General features: G+C 45.9%; 1 protein-coding gene across 8 annotated transcripts in view; it reads left to right on the top strand.

Moving 5' to 3' along the window:
* HFM1 (helicase for meiosis 1) overlaps positions 1 to 14940 on the top strand; it is a 57957-nt gene extending 43017 nt beyond the window's left edge. For 7 of the 8 annotated variants that reach the window (XM_079981089.1, XM_079981088.1, XM_079981087.1 and 4 more), the window contains exons 31-39: positions 5826 to 5921; positions 7618 to 7736; positions 8720 to 8802; positions 8938 to 9035; positions 9648 to 9893; positions 10752 to 10842; positions 13415 to 13526; positions 13955 to 14094; positions 14346 to 14940. In XM_079981089.1, coding sequence (XP_079837215.1) covers positions 5826 to 5921; positions 7618 to 7736; positions 8720 to 8802; positions 8938 to 9035; positions 9648 to 9893; positions 10752 to 10842; positions 13415 to 13526; positions 13955 to 14094; positions 14346 to 14409 — 1049 coding nt within the window. In that variant the 3' untranslated portion in view covers positions 14410 to 14940. The remainder of the gene's footprint in view (positions 1 to 5825; positions 5922 to 7617; positions 7737 to 8719; positions 8803 to 8937; positions 9036 to 9647; positions 9894 to 10751; positions 10843 to 13414; positions 13527 to 13954; positions 14095 to 14345) is intronic. The other variant, XM_079981090.1, reaches the window with a different exon arrangement.
* Positions 14941 to 26557: the final 11617 nt, after the last annotated feature.

Genomic DNA, 26557 nt, shown 5'->3' with positions numbered 1-26557 from the left:
CCTGAAGCAGACTCCACTAGATTCCCTATGGGGGCTGGGCAAGGAGATCACCAATGATAAGTGACCAATCACTTATCTTGGCAATTGTACCTTGGCAATTTAAGCCTGCTCTGACCCAGGACCAGCCCATCCATGAGGCAAGGTGAAGCAACCATCTCAGGAGGCAGGATCCACAGGAACAACAGATCCTGGTGTAGATCTTATCCCCACCCTCCTTGTTTCTGACACGGGTCTTCACTTACTCCTTCTTCCCTGGTATGGAGGGGGAGGTGCCATTTTGTGGTTTGCCTCCGGTGCCAAAATGTCTTGAGCCAGCCCTAGCAAATGGAGGTGGGGGGTACACAGGAAGCCACTGTGTGTAGCAGTTAACATACCTTGGGTTTGCAAGAGGGTGCTTCCCCCTTTATACGATGAATAAACTCACCTGCTTTCGCTGTTTAGTTGGCTGTTGATTTGAAGATCTTAGGTTATATTTCAATAAATAAAACCACTCCACCAACATGCTGGCTCCCAAGTCTTCTTCAGGGATGTTGGGGCAAAGCCCTTATCCGCAGGGACTGATGACCTGCTCCAAGTTTGCAGGAAACTAGAAACAATCGGGGACGCAGTTCCTTTTTGATTGCTGCTCGGAGGCTCTGGGATGAGTCGACAAGAAGAAAAGCATCAAAAAAGAAATGCCAAGACCACCCTTTAAGCAGGCATTGGGGGGGTATATCTGGGAAAGGTTTCTTTTTGTGTATAATTGCCGGATTTTTGTTGTTCTGTTTGTCGCTCCTTAAACATTTTAAATAAGCCAACGAGCTGACAGCAGTATCAAAGGATCGGAAGCGGGGCCTATTCCTCAGCCTCTGTGGGCCTGAGGTGTTTGAGACGGCCCGAGCATTGGTTGCGCCTGAAGCAGTCCAGGCAACACCATGGGACACGATCCAAGAGAAGCTCCACAACCACTACGCACCAAAGCCGTCCAAGATTGCTGCCCGCCATGCGTTCTACCACCGGAACCAGGCAGAGGGGGAGTCAATCAACAACTACACCACCGCCCTGCGACAGGCTGCAATGCACTGTGAGTTCCGAGACTTAGACGATGCCCTGATGGATCGAATCGTCTGCGGGGTCCGGGACATCCATCTGCAACGGCGTCTCCTCGCCAAGCCAGACCTCACGCTACAGAAAGCCATTGAGGAGGCTGTGGCCTCAGAAGCTGCTGAACGCTCCGCCCAGGAGATCCGCAAGTCCAGCAGCCTGCGTCTTGCTAGGGAGCCAGTTCCGGTGCATCATGAAGAGGCCAGCAGTGATGAGGCATCCTCCAGTGAAGACGATGACGTGCACCAGACAAAGCGGGAGCGCAGGAAGTTCCAACAGAAGTCCAAGGGCCAACCGGAATGTGCCAGCTGCGGAGGCAACCATTCCCGTGCCAAGTGTCGATTCAGAGACGCCATCTGTAGGAAGTGTTCCAGAAGGGGCCACATCGCTAAGGTCTGCCGATCGGCTCCGTCTGACACCCCCCCTTTCATCGACTCGCAAGTCCAAGTCTTCACTCCAGTCTGCCAAGGAAAGTTGTTTCGCTCTCACCAACTGCCGCTGCCCGTCCGGAACCACGATTGGCCAAACCAACTCGCCTACGCGACGCAAGCTGAACGTCACAGTGCTCATTGAAGGAGCTCCATGTGACATGGAGATCGACACCGGGTCTGCCCTGTCCATCGTGTCATGGAGCACCATCAAAAGACTGGTACCCAGAGTGTCCAAAAGGCAACTCGACTCTCACCGCGTACACCTGAGAGACTACCAGGGAAACGACACTCCCGTGGTAGGCGTTGGCCGGTTCCGGATTGCCTTCAAGGATTTTTCGGGCCTGCTCTGGTTGGTGGTGGTCGAAGGTCAGCGGCCAAGCCTCCTAGGGCTAGACTGGTTTGATGCCCTCGGCCTGGAAGTCACCGGCATCAACTGCATCTCTAACGCAGAGACTGAGGGTCTGGTCAAAGACTTTGCCGAGGTTTTCGACGGCACCTTGGGGCAATATACAGGTACGCCCATCTCCTTTAGCCTTGATCCACAAGTCGCCCCCATCAAGCTAAAGCCACGCCGGGTTCCCTTTGCTCTCAAGGCTAAGGTGGACGAACAACTGGACAAACTGATCGCCCAAGGAGTTTTGGAGCCGGTTGACCACGCCAAGTGGGAAACCCCCATCGTCACGCCTGTCAAGCCAGATGGGTCAGTGAGAATCTGCGCTGACTACAAGTGCACGATCAACAAGGCACTTCAGCAGCACGCTTATCCGGTTCCTGTTGTCCAACACCTGCTGCATTCCCTGGGTGAGGGTAAGGTCTTCGCTAAGCTGGACCTTGCCCAAGCCTATCAACAACTGCCCGTCGATGATGCCACTGCTGAAGCCCAGACGATCGTCACCCACTGGGGGGCATTCCGTTGCCGCCGGTTGCAGTTCGGGGTGAGTGTGGCTCCTGGCATCTTCCAAAGCCTTATGGAGCGTCTCCTGCAAGGGCTTCCGGGCGTGGTACCATATTTTGATGACGTCTTGGTGTCTGCAGACTCACACCAGCAGCTGTTCGAGCGCCTCCGTGCCGTGCTGACCAGGTTCCAAGAGGCTGGGCTCAAGGTAAAGAGGGAAAAGTGCCAGATCGCCGTTCCACAGGTAGAGTTCCTGGGCTATCTTATCGATGCCTCCGGCCTTCACCCGACCACATCCAAGATCCGCGCTATCCAGCAGGCCCCCCACCCCAAAGAACAAGACGGAGTTGCAGGCGTTCCTGGGGCTGCTGAACTTTTATAACATGTTCCTGCCCCATAAAGCCACAGTGGCTGAGCCTCTTCACTGACTCCTTAGCACAAAGACGCCTTGGGCCTGGGGTCATCGGGAGACGGCGGCCTTCAACGCGGTCAAGGCTCTCCTTTCATCAGACAGTGTGCTGGTACAGTACAGTGAATCCAGGCCGCTGGTCCTTGCCTGCGACGCCTCACCTTTTGGCATCGGTGCTGTCCTTAGTCACCGTTTTCCAGACGGAAGAGAAGCACCGCTCGCCTACTTTTCCAGGACGCTATCTCCGACGGAACGGAATTACAGCCAGCTCGACAAGGAGGCACTGGCACTTGTGGCTGGAGTGAAGAGGTTCCATGAATACCTCTATGGCAGGACTTTTGACCTCATCACTGACCACAAGCCACTCCTGGGCCTCCTCGCCGGTGATCGTCCAACTCCACCGGTCCTCTCGCCACGCATGCTGCGATGGACTGTTTTCCTGGCTGCCTACCACTACCGGCTCATCCATCGCCCCGGGAAATCGATGGGCCATGCCGACGCCCTCAGCCGTTGCCCTCTTCCAGCATTTGTGGAAGACCCGGCTCCAGCTTCATCGCTCCTTCTGATTGAGGATCTTCCGGCAGCGCCTGTATCGGCTGCCACTGTGGCCTTCGCGTCTGCCCAGGATCGCACCATCAGCCGGGTGCTCAACTGGGTGTGGAGGGGGTGGCCACAAGGGCCTTTTGCATCGGAGTTCCAGCCCTTCGCATCCAGACAACATGAACTCTCAGCTCATCGCGGCTGTCTGCTGTGGGGAGACCGCGTCGTGATTCCCCAGGGACTCCGTCAGCGCGTCCAGGAGGCTCTGCACATTGGCCCCCCGGGAATTGTCAAAATGAAGGCGTTGGCTCGGTGTTACGTCTGGTGGCCTAATATGGACGATGCCATCACTGCCTGGGTGTCCGCCTGTCAAGCGTGCCAAGAGTCGAGGCCTGCACCACCGGCAGCTAAGGGACACACCTGGGAGACGCCAAAGACACCCTGGTCGAGGGTGCACATCGATCTGGCTGGCCCCTTTCACGGCCGGACCTTTATGGTAGTGGTGGACGCCTATTCCAAATGGCTGGAGGTCGCCCTGATGCCCTCCACCACTACCGAAGCCGTCATCCGGGTACTGCGAGGCCTGTTTGCAACGCATGGATGTCCTGATGTCCTTGTCTCTGACAACGGACCGCAGTTCACGTCAGGCACGTTTGAGCGGTATCTTTTGGGACTGGGCATCCGTCATGCCCTAACGGCACCCTTTCATCCATCCAGCAACGGGCAAGCGGAAAGAATGGTGCGCTCGGCAAAAGAGGCACTGGCGCGCCTGGACCGGGGAGACTGGCATGAGCGGGTCGCCGAATACTTGTTCGTGCAACACATCACCCCTCATGCGGCCACAGGGCGGAGTCCTGCTGAACTGCTTATGGGCCGCCGCCTCAGGTCACCGCTCGACCGGCTATACCCGGACTTTGCCGTGGCTGAACCCCCAGGCTGTGCCCACGCGCCACGGTCATTTGTCCCAGGAAACCAGGTCTTTGCCCGGAACTATGTGGGGGACATTCCTTGGGTGCCAGCCACAGTAGTGGGAGTCACTGGACTTCGCTCGTACCAGGTGGCACTTGAAGACGGACGCTTGTGGCGCCGGCACATAGACCAGCTTAGGCGCAGGTTTGGGGACTTGGACACTACCGTGGTGCCCCCAACTGCGCTTGCGGCTCAAGAAGAGACACGTACAGATGGCGAGGCTCCACCTACACCTCCCTCGCAAACTGCCAGCGTGGAGCCGAACCAAGCCGCTTCAGGGGGTCTGCCAGACTTACCACAGACTCAGACCACTCCACTTGCGGAGGCTCCACCCACAGCAGCGGATCCAGGAGAGTTGGTTCCAACGCCACCTAGGGTTGCACCACAGCCTCAGCAAGAACTGTGTGGCCCTCTGGACTTGGCTACCAGTCCCCGGCGGTCTGGCAGAGTTTCCAAGCGCCCAACTTATTTAAAGGACTATGTTGTTGGACATGTATCACTGTTGGTCTAAGTATAGGAAATGTAACCGATATGCTTTTATGCCTAATTGAACCATTACGCGTAGTGCTGTATATAAGGAAACCATTACGATTGTAACTAACGCCTTATCTCGGTGGGGAGGGGTGTTATGTAGTGAAGTTTTACCCTGGGCCAGCAGGGGGATACTGTATATAGTTTTCACTCAGGTCGGTAGATAGTTTTCACTCAGGTCCACGTCAGTTATTTTAGGCGGGAAACGCTGGGCTGTTGTTGCTACAATGTTGACAGCCGGCTGCCTATAAAAGCAGGCCGGCTGAGCTGTTTGCAGTCAGTTCTATTCCAGCTTACAAAATAAAGAGCTACTTGGAGAAATCGCTGTGTCGTCTGCTATGTCAACCCACAACTTAACACTTTTGCTTTTAATTATTATAAGCCGAGCCCCTCTTTGTTTTAAGAGGTGGGGTTAAATTGATGAATAAATGAAATAGACTTAAAGTAACATACTTAATGGCACCCCATTTCTGAATGTACTTGTTTGAAAGTACATCCTGTTAATTTTAAATGGCATTTATTTACAGGCAGTTGGGATTAGGAACAGCTTTTCTAGTGAAAGGCTCAATCACTGCAGTGGGACATTTATTGCCACTGAGTTGCGATAAATAGAATATTCATGCTCTATGGCTTTTATAGCTTTTCTTCAATGACATTAAACTTTAAAATAGTATAGGAGCAAATATTAAGGGTAGACTCACAATTCACTTTAAGTGATAGCAAACATGCAATATAGGTTAACTACCTCTGGAATTGCCTACCCTCTTAGGCAATTGACTGACAGGACAACCGACAATTCTCCATGATAAGTACATAACAACTGTTCTACATGTTCACGTTTTCAAATTATGTCTAATATCACTTGGATAATGTATGCTCTCAAAATCAACCAAGTTCCACCCCCCTGCCATATGTCCCCTAATGAACAACATAATCAATATTTTAAAATAGGTATTTATTACTTTAGGAGGCCCACGTAGCCAAGGGAACCTCAGCATGAAGGACAGGAATAGGAAATGCAACCATCACTGCAAAAATAAGGAAATATGTGGACATGACTGCTGTAAGTTTCATCCATTTTTTGGCGACCTTTACCTGCGAAAGGGAGGAGGATCCAGCCTTTGATGTGAGCATTGAAATGTGCACTACTCTGCACACATCTGAACACTTTTATGAGCCTAGAACGTGGGTTTGCTGGAGGTAATATCACATGTGGGGCTGCACACACAGGAAAGGATGTGGAGATTGTCTCACAAGTTCTTCTAGAACGAACGTCACTGCAAAACAAGGGATGAGGGTACAATGGATATGCATCATATGCAATTTATACTGCTTTTATAAAACGAATAACTTTTTTTTTTACAAAATATATGCCTTTGGTTTTTTAAAAACATAAATATATATTAGAGTGATATTTATAGGGACTTCTGGAGAGTCGTTTCTCTTCTTCTTATCCCAGCATGAGCTATTCTGTGGTGGGGTTGAGGCTGTGTTGTTGACCCCTAATGCTGCTCATCACTGTGATTTACCCAAGAGCGGGAAGGACAAGACTGGGAACCTGGCGTGGTGCAGGTGCAGCGGCAGAGCCAATCTGATGCTCCCACTGCTGCAACCCGCCACTGAGGCAACACTGTGCTGAGCTTCCACTGCCTTGCCTTCCCCCTCTTGGTAAACTGCCGCAATGCATGGCATTGAGAAAGCAGGTCTGAAATGCAGCCAGCCTAGCACTCAAAAGATCACTTGGTGAATTACTTCACCTTCGCTGCTGGGATTAAATTCACCGCAGAGCAGTCACAAAATCAAGAGCTGTCAACTGCCTACTGGGATAAAGAGCAGGAGGGCTCCTTTGTATCTTCAAGAAGCGCTTCAGGACACATTCCTTTCCCGTGGCTTCTGTAATTTGCTGTGACTTCTATGTTGGCACCATATATAGAGGAGAGCAGGATCCCAGCAGCGTGGCCCACCCGCAATCAACATTTAGCCACAAGACTGTCTATACATCCTGTCCCCAAACTAGCCCTCTGTAGATGTTCTGGACTACAGAATAAATGCATTAATGTGCGACCATAGCAGAACGGTGATAATTCCTTAGATTGGATAATGCAGATTTACTTAACTGGAAAGAAATAGGTTTCTTGACGAACATATAGGTCCAAGTGGCACATTTCGGTAATTAATGGTTTATTGTAGCCAAGCTGAGTTGGGCTGTTTTGCACCCGGCTCCTCACTTGCACATGGGAGAAATAAACAAAGATCCCTGGCTTAGCATTACACAGTAGTGGGTGGAGCAATGCTGCACACCAGGATGCTATGGGGGGGGGGTGCTCTGAAGACTCCGGTGGAACCAATATGGTACTCCTATCAGTGCCTCTTTAGTCCACCTGTGCAGCCCTGACCTCACTGCCATTCAGTGTTTCCATCTGTACAGGTAACATAGATCTTGGTAATCAAAGACTATTAGCCAAATAAAAAATATGGGATGTACATTTATAGGAAACTTGGGTGTGAAATTACACAAGGGCAAAACATGATTTACGAATGGCTTCCTGATAGAGAAAATGCAGCAGAACAATGCAACTTTGTTCTTTAGAAACAGAGAAAGGTTCAGTCTTGGTTGTTCAGATACAGAATTACCAAAGAATATTTTTAAATTTTTGTAACTTACCATGTTGTCTTCCTAACGTTGTATGGCATAAAAATTTTAATTGACTGCAAATAGAAAGTAGACACAAAACATGTAGACTTATCTTTTTTTCAAGGTAAAATTGGAGTTTCACAGAAATATGAGATGAGGAAAGATTCAAAGTTTTCTTCATATCTCGCTGATTTGAGGAACAGAAACACAGAATCTGCCATTCCCCCAGCCAAACGATTAAAGGTGCACAGATGCGGAAATACTTTTGCTTGCACTTTGTTAACAGAATGTCTGTCTATTTCCAGTTAACATTTTTATTAGTAATATGGTTACTACTGTCAAACATTTGCTCTGAAATTGGCAGAGAGGAAAAGCTATATGCATTGATTAAGAAGGTGCCCAGAAAAGATGAAAGACAACTTTGTTAATGGGAACTATCCCAGCAAACATTTTTGAAAGTAACTTTTATTGTAAATAGCAGTAAGACCTATTTTCAAGTAAGTTTTCTCAGATAATTTGTAATCATTGGGATATATTTCCATGCAAAATTGATTTAGGATCAGGCTGTAAGACTGGAATAATTATTCATCATGGAACAGCTTAAAGATTGGAATGCAAGTGTCACACATTGTTTGGCTGCCTGATTTGCAAATAAAGACGGTACACAATATATCTGTGTTAACATACTTTTATTGGAACTCGGTAGATTTAAAACTTGGACAGAGTGAAGACTTTTCGACCATATGTTAGCAACTTCAGGATGATTCCCACCACCTTTCTTCAGGTTTCAAAGCTGAATAGTTCTACCACTGTAGGACTGCCATTCATTCATCCTCCTTTGCAGAGTTACACATAGGAATGAGGAATTGCTCTTCCCTTCCTTGCAGGAGAATGACTTGGACAATTGATAACAGGGAATGAAATATGGTTAACAAACTATAGATTACAGCCAGCCCGGGCTTGTTGACATGCTTGCATAGTTCCAAGCTTCTGCTGACTAAATTTGTTCATTTAATTCGTTTTCTCCCCTAAAAAAATTATACACCTTCTCAACCATATAAAAAACACCTCTCATAAAGTGGGGAAAAATAATGTTGTTCATATATGACTTTCCTATTCCTGACAAGGTGTCAGAAGTATTCATTTTCTAGGTTTATTTGTACATACATAAACCAAACCCATGCTATCATATATGTCCATTGTAATGATCTCTCCCTGTATTTTAGATGCAGATGCCAAATAAATCTCAAAATGTGGATCTTAAACAATTTGCTTATACTCCTAAATCTTTGCTTCCAAGATTACCAAGGTACTGTACTGCCATAAAAATAGTCTGTCACCCAGTTTACTTGTTCATTTTAATATCAACAAACACAATGTATATTTTCTATATAAATAAGATTTAATTTACACCTTTCCTGTGATTTTGCCTGCTTTTATAAAGGTATGTACAACATTCAGGGTCCCCGCTGCTGGAAGAAAGGAATGATCCTGTTCTCCAGGAAAGTTTACCACTGGAATCTGATGGTTCCAAAGAGTCTGGTAAGTTGTAAATGGATTCTAGGATTCAATCCAATGAAAGTTAAGCGTTTTAAAATACCAGAGGTTTCAAATGAAGAAATTATTTCAGTTGCAATCAATGTGACTTAAATGTCTTACCTTTGGCTGAAACTTCTCTGTTTTGTTTCGCTTTTCATTTTCTGACAGCTTGAGATTTCCTTGTAGCTTTTTCTTTTCGATGGGTGACATTTAGGTAATATTGGGATATCTTTGTCCTGGTTGTCAATTGGTTCCTAGCTCATTCTTGCTTTTGTAGAATTCTGAGACTAAATGATATATTTGATTATGCTAGAACTCTCTTGATTTCAAAGTCAGTCTCTTGATTATCCTTATGGTTTTGAATTTTTAGGATCAGTAGTTGGCAATAATTTTTGCAGCCTGTGTAATCCAAATGCAGTTAGAATATATTTTATAATGAGTATGGGATTAAGCAGCTCAGACCTAAAAAACATTCCTATTGCTGTGTACCTATTCCCTAAAATAGTGTTGACACATGCCTTCTTGTATAAATTTAACAAATTCTCTAGCTTTTTAAACCCTTTGTGAGAAATCATTTTACTCTCTCACCTGTATTTTTATTATGCTCAATTATAGGTTTCGTTGTAAGCAAGCAACCTGCAAGTTGGAATGAAAAGAGCTGTTGGACAATGCCTTCACATGAAAATTTCAAAGAATCTTCAGTAAATAATAACTTGACTGATGCAGATAAAAGCAGCTCTTTGTTTTCAGAACCTTTCAGTGTAAACTTTGAGTTAGATGAGATTTGGGGCGATTACGATGACAGTAGCCTTGTGGACGCCAGCACATTTTGTACTGATATGGAGAAAACTAAGACTTCAGGTAAAGCAGCTGCATGTAACAAACAGTTATGTATAAAATAACCATTATCACTGCATGCGTAGAATTCATATCATTGGCATCTGGGGGGGGGGGAGTATCCGAGCCCACCCATACTATACAAAAGATACAAAGGGGTGCCAACTGGCTTTTGTTGGGGGGGAGAGAAATAAAAGTGCAGAACGTAGCTTTTGAAAGGTACCATAATTTGCTCATGATATTCAAGATGAATATCAGAACTTAAGCTGTAGTACTTAGTCTGTATGACACTATAATAAATGGATGGGGGAGTGGTAAATTGATGCTACTTCCAAAGCTCTGTTGGCTTATGCCAGCCAGGGTAGGAGATGATGGGGGGCAGACTTACATTTCTTCCCTGCACAGTTTTTGACACTCATCTATTCGTTCCAATAGGAAGGAAATTTAGTTTTGCTAGTTCCAGATTGATGGCAAGGGGAGGGCTGGCCCAAGGGTTTCTCTGAACCCAGTGGATCCAAGCTCCCCTCTTGAATTAGGTCCGTTTCAGGACTTGATGCTGGCCTCTGCAATAAGCATCAGTGGTCGATCACTCACTGAGATATCCACGAGTGTTATTTCAGTGGAGTGGCAGTCGGACTCCAGTATATGGGGTTTGGGATTGCTTTGCCAGTTGCTAGTAATGCTTCCTCTTTTCATCTCTTGAATTTTTAGATAAAAATCCACGGGAAATTGGTCCCATTTTGTTTGCAAAATATAACTAAAGAAGCAGCTTTGTATATCTGATTAATTTGCTTTTGTTTGGAGTAGTAAAAGCTTAAGATCGTGCTTCACTTATGTTTGCTTTCCACTTGAAAGTTGTTTTGGGTTGTTTTTATGTTTTAGAATCTACTCATCTGGGATCTATAAATACATGCTTCCAGAACACCCAGAACCAAACTGCACAAAGCAAATCTCCTGGTGCACTTTTAAAAAGGTATGTGTAAGCTGGTGCCAATAGTGCATACACACAATCCAGCAGCAGCTGGCAGGGCAAAGTGGCATTGCTTACCTGGCTAAGAGAGGCAGGTTGGCGCCATCCAGGTGCAGTGGCAGAGCCAATCCTAATATATTTATCATTGCCTGCAAACTGTTACAAGAATTTTGGATTAAGGGCACTAAAATGGAAAACCCTGAATAATGAGGAAACACATTTTTATTGATTCAGAAAACTTTGCAAAGTGATGCTGTGCAATAGTTTCTTACGTAATGTAGCTGTGTCTGTATAGTATTTTCTCAAATACATAGGACTGCTCAATACATTTTTTTACTCCTTCTTGCTCCTAGTAAAAAGTCCTAACAGGGTAATGCCTTTTAAGATTTGGAGAAGCCCAGATCCTAACAGGCGGGAGAACTAAGGGTCTGCCTTGTTTAAACCCATCTGATTCTGGAGAGAAGGAAATGGACTCTGCAATGTGCGGAGTTCAATGATGGGAATGCTTTTTTTTTTTCTTGTCTTGTCTTTTTTTTTTTCATCATTCTTTTTATTAATTGATTCCATAAAAGAAAGTAAAAACTAACACATGTATAGAAAAGTCAGAATACAGAAAATAAAGAAAAAGAAGAATTACAGAAAAAAGTAAATAAGAAATACATAAACTTATAATTTTCCCATTGACATTATTACATATCCATCCCTTTCAAGACTTCCTTCAGCTTGTCCATAAATCATTCGAAGCAGTAATCAAATTCACACGTTTCTCTGCTTATATTGTCATTGTGCCTATCTCTGTCTCCTATTTGCTTTAAACAATAACTCATAGTCTTTCACAGTGCGTCTCTGAATCCCTTTAGCGTTGTTTGTCCCTCACTAATACATTCCAGATAATCCACGTACTTTCCCCAATCCTTGATGAACACTTGGTCTCTTACATACCTAATTTTCCCTGTTAATTTATCCAGCTCTGCGTAGTCCAACAGCTTAGATCTCCACTCCTCCACCGTTGGTATTTCCTGCTGTTTCCACTTTTGGGCTAGTACTACCCTTGCTGCTGCCACTGCATAGTATACTATTCTACGGTCTTCTTTTTTAATCTCTTGCACTAATATCCCTAGCAGGAAAATTTCTGATTTCTTTCTGAACGTATATTTTAAAATCTTCTTTGTGGAAGAAAGTGTGGAAGAGTGAAACAGTTCTGGGAGAAAATATACATTGAATTAATAAAGATGGGAATGCTTTTAAGTAGCAGTATATTATGCTGTTAAACCTAAGTGTCTTCAATGAAGAGAACACCAGCAGTCTTCACTCCAAACACAGCCCAAAGGGGAACAATTTGCTGACCTCCCTGAGGACAAAGACATGTTTCTGGGCTCTTGATCCTTAGACTGCAATTAAAATCAGTGATTCAGAGAGGAATCTGAATCCTGTTCTGCATTGGTGTGCCAGCAGCTCAAGGCTTCTCATTCGCCTGCATGCCTTCATTTGAAATGGACTCTACTGGAGGGCACTTAACAGTGTGAGGCTTGCCCTTAGTGGAACAATGATGTGCTGGGTAGGACTGGTACTGGTTTTGGATGCTCTGCTTCTGTCTCTATTTGCGCCCTTCTGTACAGCTGCCTAACCAAAGATACTCCTCAGGCCAATATTTTGCCAACTCCACCTGATGTTCTGGACTGATCTTACAAGGCCTGGCTCAGGAAACTTGATTGCTCCCATCTGGGAGGGCTTTCTGTTCAAGCCCTTCGCCAGCAGCCTGGCATGTGAGAGAAAGCATTTAAAACACCTCAAGTAGGCCCAGTGAGCACCAGTTCCCACAGTCACTTAAGGGGACTGGCGGTCACTGAGATTTGTTATCTAAGCCCAGAATTTAAATTCACATCTCTGTATGAATATGTGAGGAAAGCGCCTTTCAGAACCAAACATTCCTAGAGCACGCACACCATTCTATATCAGGGGTGGCTAACCTGTGGCCTTCCAGATATTGCTGGGCTGCAGCTCCCACCATCCCTGACCAATGGCCATGGTGGCTGGGCCTAGCAACACCTGAAGGGTTGGCCACAGGTTAGCCACCCCTGTTGTAGAGGATAATTGCTATGGAAAAGGGTGTGTGGGTGTGGAACATTTTTGTACAGCTAGTTCTGTGCTTTAGAGAAAGATTCGGCATGCAAGTGTCCAGAGAGACATGAGAGGTACTTTTACAGGGCAACACATGGAACCTACCATGTAGGTTGCCCATTCAACTGTGGTCTTACATTTATCTATTTCGGCTGAGCTGAGGACCAGCACATGCTGTTGTAGTCCATGAAAACTGTATCTTCTCAGTGAACTGGGGCTCTTTTGTAAATAAGCTCTTTGAAGAAATGTCCTAAATATGGGTAAATATAAAAAGAATGTCTATGTTTTCTACATCTGCCCAGAATATGCATATTTTCTATGCTCAAAATAAAAGTGCCCTAAAAGGATGGCATGACTCATTTTACCAGTGTCTTGCCACACTTTAAAACTATATAAACTCTCATTTTCTGGTTTCATTTCCAAACATTTAATTTTGCTTTGGGTTCTTTTTTAGTTTTTCCATATTTAAAGAGAAACCTGATATCTGCCTGCCAAAATCCACCTCTCCGTCATTAACTCCACCATCAAGTGTGAAACCACTTGCTGAATATGGCAATAAAAATACTGTAAGTGAAAGTAGATATCTGATCATCTCGCTTTCTAATTATCTGCTCATTGTATGTATGTTGACATGCATATTTTGTGTGTGTCTGATCAAAATGTTTTTTCTAGAGTAGCAAAACATCTCAGACCACCCTGGCTTTGACCCATGTTTACACAGAGCAATATTCCGTATCAGCTTATCATGCTTCCAACAGACTAATGATTGTTGCTTGGAATCACTTGTTTGCTAGCACAAACACATTGTGTCTTAAACCTAATCTTATATAATCTTAAAAACTGTGCTTGTAAATTCTTTAACCTGGCATTCTGAATAATACCCACAATAGGACAATAAAATGTAGGTGATATTCCTTGTGTAAATTACACTTTTGGAATGATAGGGCCACTTGCTTTGAAATCCACATTTCTTCTTGTGATTTTTGCATTACAGTTTGGCTTTCGAGAAGAATATAATCTCCCACAAAAACCGAAACCTGTATGGTTGACTACAACCTCAGGTTCTTGCCAAGTTACCGGAAAGGAGGACTTTCTTATCAGAAGGAAGAAAATGACAGAAGAGGCTGACCGCAGGTAATGAAAATTATTTGTGAAGGTACTGTCTGAGCTTGGTCTGCAGTCTGCATAATTGTATCTAGATAGATATTTCAGAAAGGTCATAAGATTGCAAGTAACTTTCTTGAGCTTTCTATGCAAATAATTGTATTCTAACACAAGAGTTTGGTTTAATAGCACTATATATTGTGCTGCAGATAAAATAATCTGATCTTACAAGGTTTGATATAGTAAACCAAAATGTTTCTTGGGTGCTTTCATTTTACTAGGCAACAGCTTTCTGATGATGACGAAATTAAGCTTTACCTTGGGATATTTGATGGCATTTTCTAACACCAGGAAACAAACGTACATTGCTGGTGATGAAGCATAAGCACTCATTTTGAGGATGAGATCTTCAAATACCCAGTCTGGATTTTCTACTTTTGATGTATAGCAGTTCATTAATAGTCAGTTTTGCTACATACAGTAATGACCAGAATACTATACGGTTTGCTTGCAGTATTTAATGTACAATGCATCTTTAATAGTTATTTAAATAACTTTGTTTACATGAGGTTTCTGTTCATAATATTGTAGAAGATAAAGCCCTTTGCAAGCCTTTTATTAAAGGGGATTGTTTTTGAGCCAAGCTATTTGTTTTGTTTCAAATTATACCCAGTCTTATTCTTGGAAATAAGATTATCCGTATAATATGCATTTCCTAGGTAAATACATTTGTGAACAATGCCTGTGTTATCCCTGGAAAAAATATCTTCTTGGTAGGATTTTTTTTATTGGGCAGTTATTCGCATTAAACTGATTTTATAATGACTATACATTATGTGAAACAATGCGTTTTTAAAATAAAATGGAATAAAGTTAGTTTGCAACCTCTGTTTTCTTTTAAGTACTATAATCAGAATCTGTCCATTCAGTGGATAGAAGGCATTTCAGTTCACAGAAAAAGTCTTCTAAGAGCAAAAGGGATCTTTCAGTGAGCAAAGCCTTTGGATTCAACCAAATGTTTTTGCCTTCCGAGAGCTCTGCAGAAATTGGGTCCAGGTTTCCAAAAGAAATTTCACCACGTAGAACTGGGTTCAGTAAATTGACAAGGCTAAATATAGAATCACAGGATTGTTGAGTTGGAAGAGATCCTGATGCTCATCTATCTAGTACAACCCCATGCAATGCAGGAATATCAACTCAAGTATCCATGGCAGATAGCCATCCAACATTTGCTTTAAAACCTCCAATGAATGAGACCCCACCACCTTTCAAGGGAGTCCATTCCACTATCAAACAGCTCTTACCGTCAGAAAGTTCATCCTGATGTTGAGTTGAAATCCCCTTTCTTGTAACTCCAGCCCATTGGTTTGGGTCCTACCCTTTGGAGCAGGAGAAAACAAACTTAGATGTAGACAGATCTTATGGGTGCACCTGGAGGTTTTTTCCACTCCTCCTTCTGGTAGCATTTCCATGCATTCCCAAGTTTGAGGGCTGCCTTGAGCAGCATTCTGTGACAGCAAAAAGTTGGTATTGAGGGGCGAATCTGCTATAAACATAACACTTTTGGGTGCACATATGAGGCTCTCTAGACCCCAGCCATTAGATAGAAACATCTCCTTATATCACCATTGTTTATTTATAAAATTGGTACAATGCAGCATTACAGGAAACTACAGAAATTATTCTGTGGTAGTTTTATAAGTGGACCAAAGAAAAGTGGCTGAAGTCTTACATTATGTCACTGCTAAGAGTGTGTTAATAAATATGTGATGGCCATTCCCTGACACTTACAAATGTATTGCTGTTACAGGTTCAGACATGTTTATATGGCCATAAGGTCTATAAACAACCCTTTTGGAAAAAAAACACCAGAATTTTCAAGGTCATAAAAAGTCCACTGTACATACCAAAGTGCCAAGGCAAATGATATAGCCAAGGAAACAAGATAGACATTTTCCCTTGGGTCTGTCAATATATATAAATTTACCTTAAATTGCAAGTTAGACTTAAATGCATGTCTTTTCTCCCCAATTGTCCTAGGTAGGAATTGTAGCATGTGGATTGTTTTCCTTTCCTTCTTTTGTGGAAACCATTGGCCCTGGTCCCAGGAGTGGCTTATAAAATGGCTTGCAACATATCAGGTTTTGTCCCACCATTGCGGAAACTATTGACCAACTCAAAATACATTTGAGCAGCCTAGTGACCCACTGTTCTGATTATTTGTATACTCCGAATTTTGTAACAACCATCAATGTCTGTCTGGGCCCAAGATAAAATGAAAGGACTACAGTCTCCATATTCTACAAGAGTTTGAATTAGTTTCTTTTTATTATTATTTCTGATAACATCTTGGAGGGTGGAAAAGTTATTATCCGAGTTACTTTCTCTTTCCTCTTAAATTAAATCTTGCCCAAGGAGAGGATTAGTAGTTATTAATGTTTTTATTTCACTCTTAAAAGTGATTAATTTTCAAAAGATAAATTCAAAGTTTCTTCTTATAACATTGTCTCCTTGTCTAATATTCCCTTCATTTTTCATATGCCGCTCATCAATAATCTGTCCTGCATACTTTGGGGAATAGCTTCAGTTCTTTTTACAATATATTTCCACTGTTCTTTTGATTTTAAGAGACTTTAATTTCCATTTTTTAGCCACAGACTAAGGGCACAATCCACCAGGAAGTTTATTCTACCAGCTGGGGTCTGAATAGAAAAATTTCTGGTGAATTGTGTCCAAAGATGCCCAACACTTCAAATAATCATTTTGAATTATTTTTGCCTTGCTCATAAGTTGCTCACAGTAAATCAGCATCATATACCGTAATTATTTATTGTTGATATTTTCACACTTTCAGAAGAAGAGTTTCATCAGGCAGAAGTTCTTTTAGTAGCACAGAATCTCTAAGGCACCCCCCCACAGTAAAAAGATAGGTTTTCCCTCCATTAGCTTACCTGATTTGTCATTTTTGTTTTGCATAATTTATTCATGGCAGTTTTATGTTTCTTTTAAAGTCTAATTTCCCTTTCATAAAATTGATTTGAAAATTTTAATAGAAGCAAAAATATTCTGAAGTCTTTTTTCAAAGGAAGTTTTTATATTTACATCCACTGTTTTTTCCCCAATTGCTTGCCTTTCTGGTTTTGAAGTAATTGTGATACCTGATCAAGATCAAAGGTGATAAAATACCCCATTAGCATGGCTCCCTCAAAGTATTTAGTTTATACTGACATGCAGTGCATTCCACAGAAACTGCTCCCATAAAATACCCTTTGAAATTCATAAGGCCATTTCTGCACACTCAGTTTCCACAAGTCTGGCACCGAAGACAACACTGCGGAAGAGATGTTATTTTTCAATAAAGCCATGTGGCCCAGGTAGACCACCTCCTGGGACCAGGCAGACACTGAGACTGCTGTTGGTTTGTGTGTGCATGCAGAGTACATAAATTGGTTCACACTGTAATGCATGTCATGGCTGCCAATACTTGCTCTCTCATTGTGACCATGTGGGGAGCTGATGTGTGCAGACAATCTTCTGTTGTACTGGCACAAGGAGTGCATCTTTTTTCTGTTCCAGTGGTCTGTTCTGTTATTCTCCAGCCTAGTATATTAGGGTAAGGTGTGCATAAAAATATGCTTCTATTACTGAAAGTAATATTCCAAATTGCCTTATACCGTATTGGCCCGAATATAAGCCACACCCAAATATAAGCCGCACCTTTAAAATTGAAGGGGAAGGGGAAGAAAAAAATACCCGAATATAAGCTGCTCCCTTCCTCACTACTCCTGGCTGCAGAAGGGGGGGGGGGAGGAGCTGCACTGCATTGCTGGTGGCCTTTCCCCTTCCTTGCCCTCTCCCTTTTTGCTCTCTCCAGTCCTACGTAGAGCACATTGTGGCAGTCAACCCTTGAGATGGTAAAGGCATAAATTATGGCTTGTAAGTATGAAATCAGGCCCTCACTGGGTCTTAAAAAGACCTAGGACTCAGCTATACGACTGCAAATAAAACATTTTGTTTTATTTGTTGTAAAGTGCAATATACAAATCTGACACTAGATGGCGAAAGTGAGCAATGCCAAATTCAGTGTATTTTTCAAAACTCTTCTTAAAAAGCATTTTCACAGTGTTGTTATATGTGTGTAGATTGCACCCTAATCATATTCAGCAAACAGTTTTACTCTAATTCAATGACGTACACACAAAAGACAAGGATCTGGCTCCAATGGAAATTACTACAAGTGAAGGTGCTTAAATCATTGATATCATTTACTTCTTGAACTGAAATGTAACACTATGGGAGTGTTTTGTTTAGAAAGAAAGGGAATAGGGCAACCAATTCTCAGGTGATATAGTAGAATGCTACAGTCATTATTCAGCAGAAGATTCTATATAATTTGCATTATATCTGTGCTTTCTCTCATAATGGAGTAGAGAAAGCAAAATTCAATATAGCAGGAGTCATATTTACCATCTTACTGGTCTGAGTCTCTGTAATAAACTGCATGCTGATACCTGCTTTTAATTTTATTTCAGCTGCCTTACATGTTTCTTTGTCCTATCAGATATATTGATTTCAAACAAGAAAGTGAGGTTGATGAGATCTGCACCTGAACATGGAATTGCGGAGGCCGGGGAGGGGATATTTATTCTGCTCTTGAAAATCAAGATCCGAAAAGGCCTGCCGTAAAAAAAATATGTTTGCTTTCGGTGCTTAGACATGCTTCCAGTAACACACTGAAGCATACAATATCACACATTGGATAAGCTCATGAATGCAGTAGAACACACAATTTTAACCACACGACACAAATTTATTTTATTATTATCTTCTGTAATGGTATTTCAAAAGCTTACAGTATGAAGTTCAAAGTGGTGATCAAAGGAAATTAAGGAGCTAACTTAGTATTTCCAGTTACAGGCATGTATTATTCTAAAGTAAATTTTTAAAAAAGCAAAGGTAACTATATTTACTGCAGGATATTCCTTTGCACTTTTTCAGTTCCACCCTGTGGATGTCTACACAGAATTTCTTAGAATGAAAAGCTGGGAAAACGCGGACCAAGTTACTCGGTCATCCTCACACCAATGCAGGCTGCTCTCTGCCTTGGGTTGATCTGTACTAGTCAAATATGGTCTTAGGGTGGGCCTGTCCCAAACTGAATCTGGTGCTGCAGGCTTTTGTCGCAATAAAAACATCCTGGCCCTCAGTGTGGCAATATGTTATCCTAGCATACCTACAGACAGTGGCAGTTCATTAGGGCAAGTGGGGCACTGCCCCACCAAGCTCAGTCTGGCCTCAGCCACCCCACATGTACCTACCTCCAAGTCATAGCACAATGGACCTTTCCATTCTTTACTGTGGTTCAGCACATGGACTCTGCATGGTATCAGAGCCACTTGCCTGCTGTTTCAGGGTTGTCTCTGACCCTGCAGATGCCACTTTCAACTTTGCTAGTAGAGCATCCTTCAAAGAGAAACACTTTAGAAGGTGCGCCTATTAAAAAACAAAACTCCCCAAAACTGTATGATTTTGATTGACTTGCCCAAGATCCAGGACAAAGCGCCGCCTTTCAGAAATTCTCCCCCGGACGTCAATTCCGCCTTTGAAATCCCAGTAATGTCTGGGAAAATCCAGACATATGGCAGCTCTAGGCTATAAGAGAAGGAAAAGAGCACAAAGGCAATGAGGACCAGAAGACAAGAACAGGAAATTGCCAATGGAGAGATAATGGTAGTTTTGTTCAACATATTCGCATTTCATGCATCTGAGAGTGTTTGAGGGGTAGTGGCAAGGCAGAAAGAAAGAAACAGGAAGCCAGCTAGAGACGAGAAAGCGAACAAAGAAGCTGATACGGAGAAATGGTGCCTTGTTTTTGAAAATGGAAGTAAAGAGCCACAAACTGGGATTCCTCCAATTCTAATTTGGCTGTTCCTGCAAAGTGAAGTACCTGGAAGTGGTGCTGTAGGTACAAGGTAGACAACAGCCAGAATCTTACAAAAGAGGATTTTACTCTGTGTGTAAAACACAAACCAAAACTAAAACAATGGAGGCAAAACTGTTTCTGATCACAGTGGTTGAATAAAATGTATATAAAGAGGCAAAGAGAATGTTACTTAAGAACCTGCAGCTTATGTGCATGCTGTTTTCTTCTTCCTTTGAATGTACATTGTATTGTACCATGTGTTCAGAAGTGATTTTTTATCTTACTGTTTATTCCCCCCCCCCCCTTTGATTTGTGATTTCTTCCATCAGGGCTGACGGACCTCAGGCCTGGAAGGCAAATGCATACCCTTCAACATTTCTCCGATGAAAATAGGGACGTCCTATTCCACAATGATGATGGTGGTGTTATTATTTATACCCCGCCCATCTGACTAGGTTGCCCCAGCCTCTCTGGGTGGCTTCCAACACATATAAAAACATAATAAAGCATTAAACATTTTTTTTAAAAAAATCCCTATATTGGGCTGCCTTCAGATGTCTTCTAAAGGTTGTATAGTTACTTATCTCCTTGGCTAGGGGGTTGCATAATGCCATATCCTCCAACATTTCTCCAATAAAAATAGGGATGTCCTAAGGAAAATAGGCAGGGAAGTGGGTGGCGCTGTGGGTAAAACCTCAGTGCCTAGGACTTGCCGATCGCATGGTCGGCGGTTCGAATCCCCGCGGCGGGGTGAGCTCCTGTCATTCGGTCCCAGCTCCTGCCCACCCAGCAGTTCGAAAGCACCCTTAAGTGCAAGTAGATAAATAGGTACCGCTTTATAGCGGGAAGCTAAACGACATTTCTGTGTGCTGCGCTGGTGCTGGCTCGCCAGCTGCAGCTTCGTCACACTGGCCACGTGACCCGAAAGTGTCTTTGGACGGCGCTGGCTCACGGCCTCTTGAGCGAGATGAGCACGCAACCCTAGAGTCGGACACGACTGGCCCGTACGGGCAGGGGTACCTTTACCTTTACCTTTAAGGAAAATAGGGACATTCTGGGATCAAATCAGAAACCAGGACAGCTTCTATAAATCCGGAACTGTCCCTGAAAAATAGGGCAGACCACATGACACTCACAGCTCTGTCCCCTTCCCACCTAGGGGTCAAGTCAAACCATTGTGTTAGCAGCACAACCTTGATGGCAGAAAGTGAGGAGGAATTAAAGAACCTTTTAATGAGGGTGTTATGTACTGGGTTGAATAGGATCCAAACTGCAGCAGTCTGATTGGCCCTAGAACAATAGGATCCAAAAGGCAGCAGCCTGATTGGTCCTAGAACAATAGGATTCAGAATGCAGCAGTCTGATTGGTCCTAGAACAATGCAGCAGTATGATTGGTTGGCAGGAACTACCCAATCATGCTCCAGATAGAAGTGAATCCACAACCTGATTGGCTTACAGTAGAATTCCGGAATTAGCCAATCATGTGCAGCCCATTGTGTAAATAATGTATATAAAGCAGATACCTTGAGGGGACTTTCATTCCTCCTCACCACTATGAGCTGAATAAAGAGCATGAAATCACTTTGCGACTCTGAGTATATTTCACTGGCGACGAAGGTGGGATCCCGCTGAGCTGACTGCCACACACAGCACCGCAGCACCGCCACCTGCCGCACCGCTGCCTCGCACCGTGTATCCAGGCTTCAGCTCCGGGACACAAGGAACTCAGAATGGCAACCGACAGCAGCTTCTCGCCGTTCAACCCAGCATCTGGAGACTGGGAAGCGTACGCCTCCCGTTTCACCTTCCTCCTAGAAGCCAAAGGGGTCACCGATGAAGAAGACGCCAAGAAGAGGGCAATATTCTTCAGCGTTTGCGGAGAGGAGACGTTTGAAATCGCCCGGGCTCTCCTTGCGCCTGAAGACGTCGCTACTGTTCCATACAAAACAATAATGGAACAGCTGAAGGGGCACTTTTCGCCGCAGCCCTCAGTGGTGGCTCGTCGAAATGCCTTCTACGCAAAGCGGCAAGCCCCTGGGGAAACCATAACTAGGTTTGTGACCTCTCTCCGCCAAGCCGCCCGGTTCTGCAACTTCTCAGAGCTGGAGAACATGCTTCGTGACCGCCTCGTCGGTGGCCTGAGGGATGAGAAGCTGCAACGACGCCTCTACGCTAAGAAGGACCTAACGTTCCAGGTCGCTCTGGAGGAGGCCCTGGCAACGGAAGCTGCCGAGAGGTCGACGCAAGAGGCACGGCCGAGCCAGCCATCCCAACCGAGGGTCCACCATGAAGACCTCACCGACGACTCAGGATCCAACAGGGAGGAGGTGCACCGAGTACAGCAGCGCACTCAAGCAGCCCACATACCACAGCTGCCTCGACGAGAAGGAGGGAACTGCGCAAGCTGCGGAGAAAGTCACGAGAGGAGGACCTGCTGTTTCCGCAACGCAGAGTGCAGGCAGTGCAGAAAATCGGGACACATCGCCCGGGTGTGTCGGGCTCGGCCCACCCGACGCCAGGCATCAGATGACCAATCCAAGAGCCCCAGGTCCCGGGGCCCAACGCACCAAGGCAACTCGACTGAGCTCACGGACTTCCAGGTATACCAGTTGCCCCACCCCAACGTAGAGAAAATTTATGTTGACGTACAGATAGAGGGGGCCCCATGCCGCATGGAGCTTGACACGGGTTCAACTCTATCCATAATCTCGGCAATGACCTTAAGGAAACTGTGTCCTACTGGGGGTCCCAAACTCAGGCCGGCCCCATTCACCCTCCGGGACTTCCAGAAACGTAAGGTCCCCACAATGGGGGTGGGGACCTTCAGGGTGCAATACCGAGGGCGGACACGGCAACTGGAATTGCTGGTGGTCAAGGGCCCCTACATTAGCTTACTGGGATTGGCATGGTTTGGACCACTGGGGCTAGCCGTCACCGGGGTGAACCACACTAGCTTACAAGTGGACGTGGACGCCATATGCAAGGAATTTCCGGGGGTTTTTGATGGGAAATTGGGACAGTATACGGGGCCCCCCATTGCCCTACAGCTTGACCCCGCAGTACGACCGGTCAGGCTCAAGGCCCGCCGGGTCCCGTTCGCCCTGAAACCCCGTATAGACGAGGAATTGGACCGGCTTGTGGAGCAAGGAGTGCTGGAGCCGGTGCCTAATGCCCCCTGGGAAACCCCAATTGTCACACCCGTCAAGCCTAATGGTTCGGTCCGCATCTGCGCAGACTACAAATGTACCATAAACAAGGCCCTTACGGCCCATGCATACCCAGTGCCAGTGGTCAGCCATGTTCTTGCCACCCTGGCTGGGTCGAAAATTTTTGGCAAGCTGGACTTGGCCCAAGCATATCAACAGCTGCCAGTAGATGAGGCCACAGCAGAGGCACAGACGATTGTGACGCACAGAGGAGCATTCAGGGTAAAGCGGCTGCAATTCGGTATCAGCGTGGCACCAGGCATATTCCAGAATCTAATGGACTCTCTACTTAAAGGGATTCCTGGCGTCACCCCCTTCTTCGATGATGTGTTGATTGCCGGGCCCACACCAGAGGAGTTTGAGGACCGCCTCCGCACCGTTCTGCACCGTTTCCAGACGGCGGGTCTCAAGGTGAAGCGGGAAAAATGTCTACTAGGAGTGCCTCAGGTGGACTTTCTGGGATTTATGGTGGACGCAGAAGGGGTCCACCCGACTGGGGACAAGGTACGGGCCATTTGTGATGCCCCAGCGCCCAAGAGCAAGACTGAACTTCAGGCCTTCTTGGGACTATTGAACTTTTACCATTCCTTCCTTCCCCACAAGGCGGCGGTAGCGGAGCCCCTACACAGACTCCTGGACAAGCGGGCCCCTTGGGTGTGGGGCCAGCGCCAGGAGGCCGCATTCCAGGCAGTCAAGGACTTGCTTGTCTCAAACTCGGTCTTGGCACACTTCGACGAGAGGCTGCCGGTGGTGCTAGCATGCGACGCCTCGCCCTATGGAATTGGCGCTGTCCTGGGACACCAACTCCCGGATGGAAGAGAGGTACCGGTAGCATACTTTTCCCAGACACTCAACGCAACCGAGCGGAACTACTCGCAAATCGACAAGGAGGGTCTGGCAATCGTGAAGGGAGTAAAAAAATTCCATGATTTCTTGTACGGGCGGCCCTTCACCGTGGTGACTGACCACAAGCCGTTGCTTGGCTTGTTTGCCCCTGAAAAGCAGACCCCCCAAGTGCTGTCTCCTCGCGTCCTCAGGTGGTCAATTTTCCTTGCCAGCTACCAGTATGCACTGATTCACCGTCCGGGGAAGGCGATGGGCCATGCGGACGCCCTCAGCAGGCTACCACTACCGGAAACAGGCCCCGACCCAGCACCTGCACAAGAGGTTATGAGCCTGGAGCTGCTTCCTGACCGCCCCATTCAGGCACAAGAAGTTGCACACCATTCCAAGAAAGATAGGGTCATCTCCCGGGTCCTGGACTGGGTGTGGAGGGGATGGCCCAGCAGCAGCCCCGGGCCAGAATTCGCCGGCTACACAACCCGCAAACATGAACTGTCAGCCCACAAGGGGTGCCTGTTATGGGGAAGCAGGGTCGTTGTTCCCCAGCCCCTCCGCAAAAGGGTCCTCACAGCCCTACACGAGACACACCCAGGAGTAGTAAGAATGAAGGCCCTTGCCAGGAGTTATGTGTGGTGGCCAGGGATCGACGGAGAGATAGAGGCCTGGGTCAAACACTGCCAGGCCTGCCAAGAATCCCGCCCAGATCCCCCAAGGGCCCCAGTCCAGTCCTGGGAGTCCGCCCGAGCACCATGGTCACGCCTGCATGTGGACTTCGCTGGCCCCTTTCAGGGGAAAACATTCTTCATAGTGGTGGACTCCTACACCAAATGGCTGGAAGTCGCACTGGTACCGTCCACTTCTACGTCCGCAGCCATCCGGGTACTACGCAGGCTGTTTGCAACCCACGGGCTCCCTGACACTCTCGTCTCAGACAACGGGACTGCATTTACGTCAGGAGAATTCCAAACCTTCACAATGCAGAACGCCATCCGCCACATCCGTTCGGCGCCATTCCACCCTGCCACCAATGGCCAAGCAGAACGCATGGTGCGGACCACCAAGGACACCCTTCGCCGTATGACACAAGGGGATTGGGAGTACCGCCTTGCCACATTCCTTCTAGCACAGCACAGCACCCCCAGCTCAACGACTGGCCGGAGCCCCGCTGAACTACTAATGGGTCGGCGCCTTGCAATCAGATTGGACCGCCTTCACCCCGATAGAGCTCAGGATGAGGCAGTGGTGGGGGAAGGCAAGAACCCCCGGACCTTCGAGGCTCAGGACCCAGTGTACGCAAAGAATTTTGGGGCAGGCCCAGCATGGGTACCCGCCACAGTCACCAGGGTCACTGGCCCCGTGTCGTATGAGGTGCTAACGGATGGGGGGCAATGCTGGCGCCGCCACTGCGACCAGATACGGCGACGATTCCCAGGAGAAAACCAGGAGGAGGAAAGGGCAGAGGAGTCCCAAGGGAACAGAGGGGCAGTGAGGCCCATAGAGCACGAGGGGCCAGCAGGAGAGGCAGAATCAGTAAATACAGAGAGGACCTGCGAGGCCGAAAGGACACTGGAACCAGAACCACGACTGAGTGAGCCAGTTGCGCCAGACCAAACAGCCCCATCACAGCCAGTATCCTTGGAACACGAGCCAGAACCTGAACCCCGGACCAGGGAACACCCCAGGCCGCAACGCACACGTAGGCCGCCGGCGTACCTCGAGGACTATGAATGCGACCTCCCGGGCAGGACTGGAACTTAGAGGGGAGGGGTGTTATGTACTGGGTTGAATAGGATCCAAACTGCAGCAGTCTGATTGGCCCTAGAACAATAGGATCCAAAAGGCAGCAGCCTGATTGGTCCTAGAACAATAGGATTCAGAATGCAGCAGTCTGATTGGTCCTAGAACAATGCAGCAGTATGATTGGTTGGCAGGAACTACCCAATCATGCTCCAGATAGAAGTGAATCCACAACCTGATTGGCTTACAGTAGAATTCCGGAATTAGCCAATCATGTGCAGCCCATTGTGTAAATAATGTATATAAAGCAGATACCTTGAGGGGACTTTCATTCCTCCTCACCACTATGAGCTGAATAAAGAGCATGAAATCACTTTGCGACTCTGAGTATATTTCAGAGGGCGAAAGAAGAGAGGGCAAAATATGGTCTGAAGCTCAACATCAAAAATACTAAGAGCATGGCCACTGGGCCCATCACCTCCTGGTAAATAGAAGGGGAAGAAATGGAGGCAGTGAGAGATTTTACTTTCTTGGGCTCCATGATCACTGCAGATGATGACAGCAGTCATGAAATTAAAAGACGCCTGCTTCTTGGGAGAAAAGCAATGACAATCCTAGACAGCATCTTAAAAAGCAGAAACATCACCTTGCCAACAAAGGTCCGTATAGTAAAAGCTATGGTTTTCCCAGTAGTGATGTATGGAAGTGAGAGCTGGACCATAAAGAATTGATGCTTTTGAATTATGGTGCTGGAGGAGACTCTTGAGAGTCCCATGGACTGCA

The sequence above is a fragment of the Podarcis cretensis genome (assembly GCF_951804945.1).
Source record: "Podarcis cretensis genome assembly, chromosome: 6".
NCBI classification, from domain to species: domain Eukaryota; kingdom Metazoa; phylum Chordata; class Lepidosauria; order Squamata; family Lacertidae; genus Podarcis; species Podarcis cretensis.
Note: the sequence above shows the minus strand (reverse complement) of the source record. Positions and strands in the feature narration are given on the sequence as shown.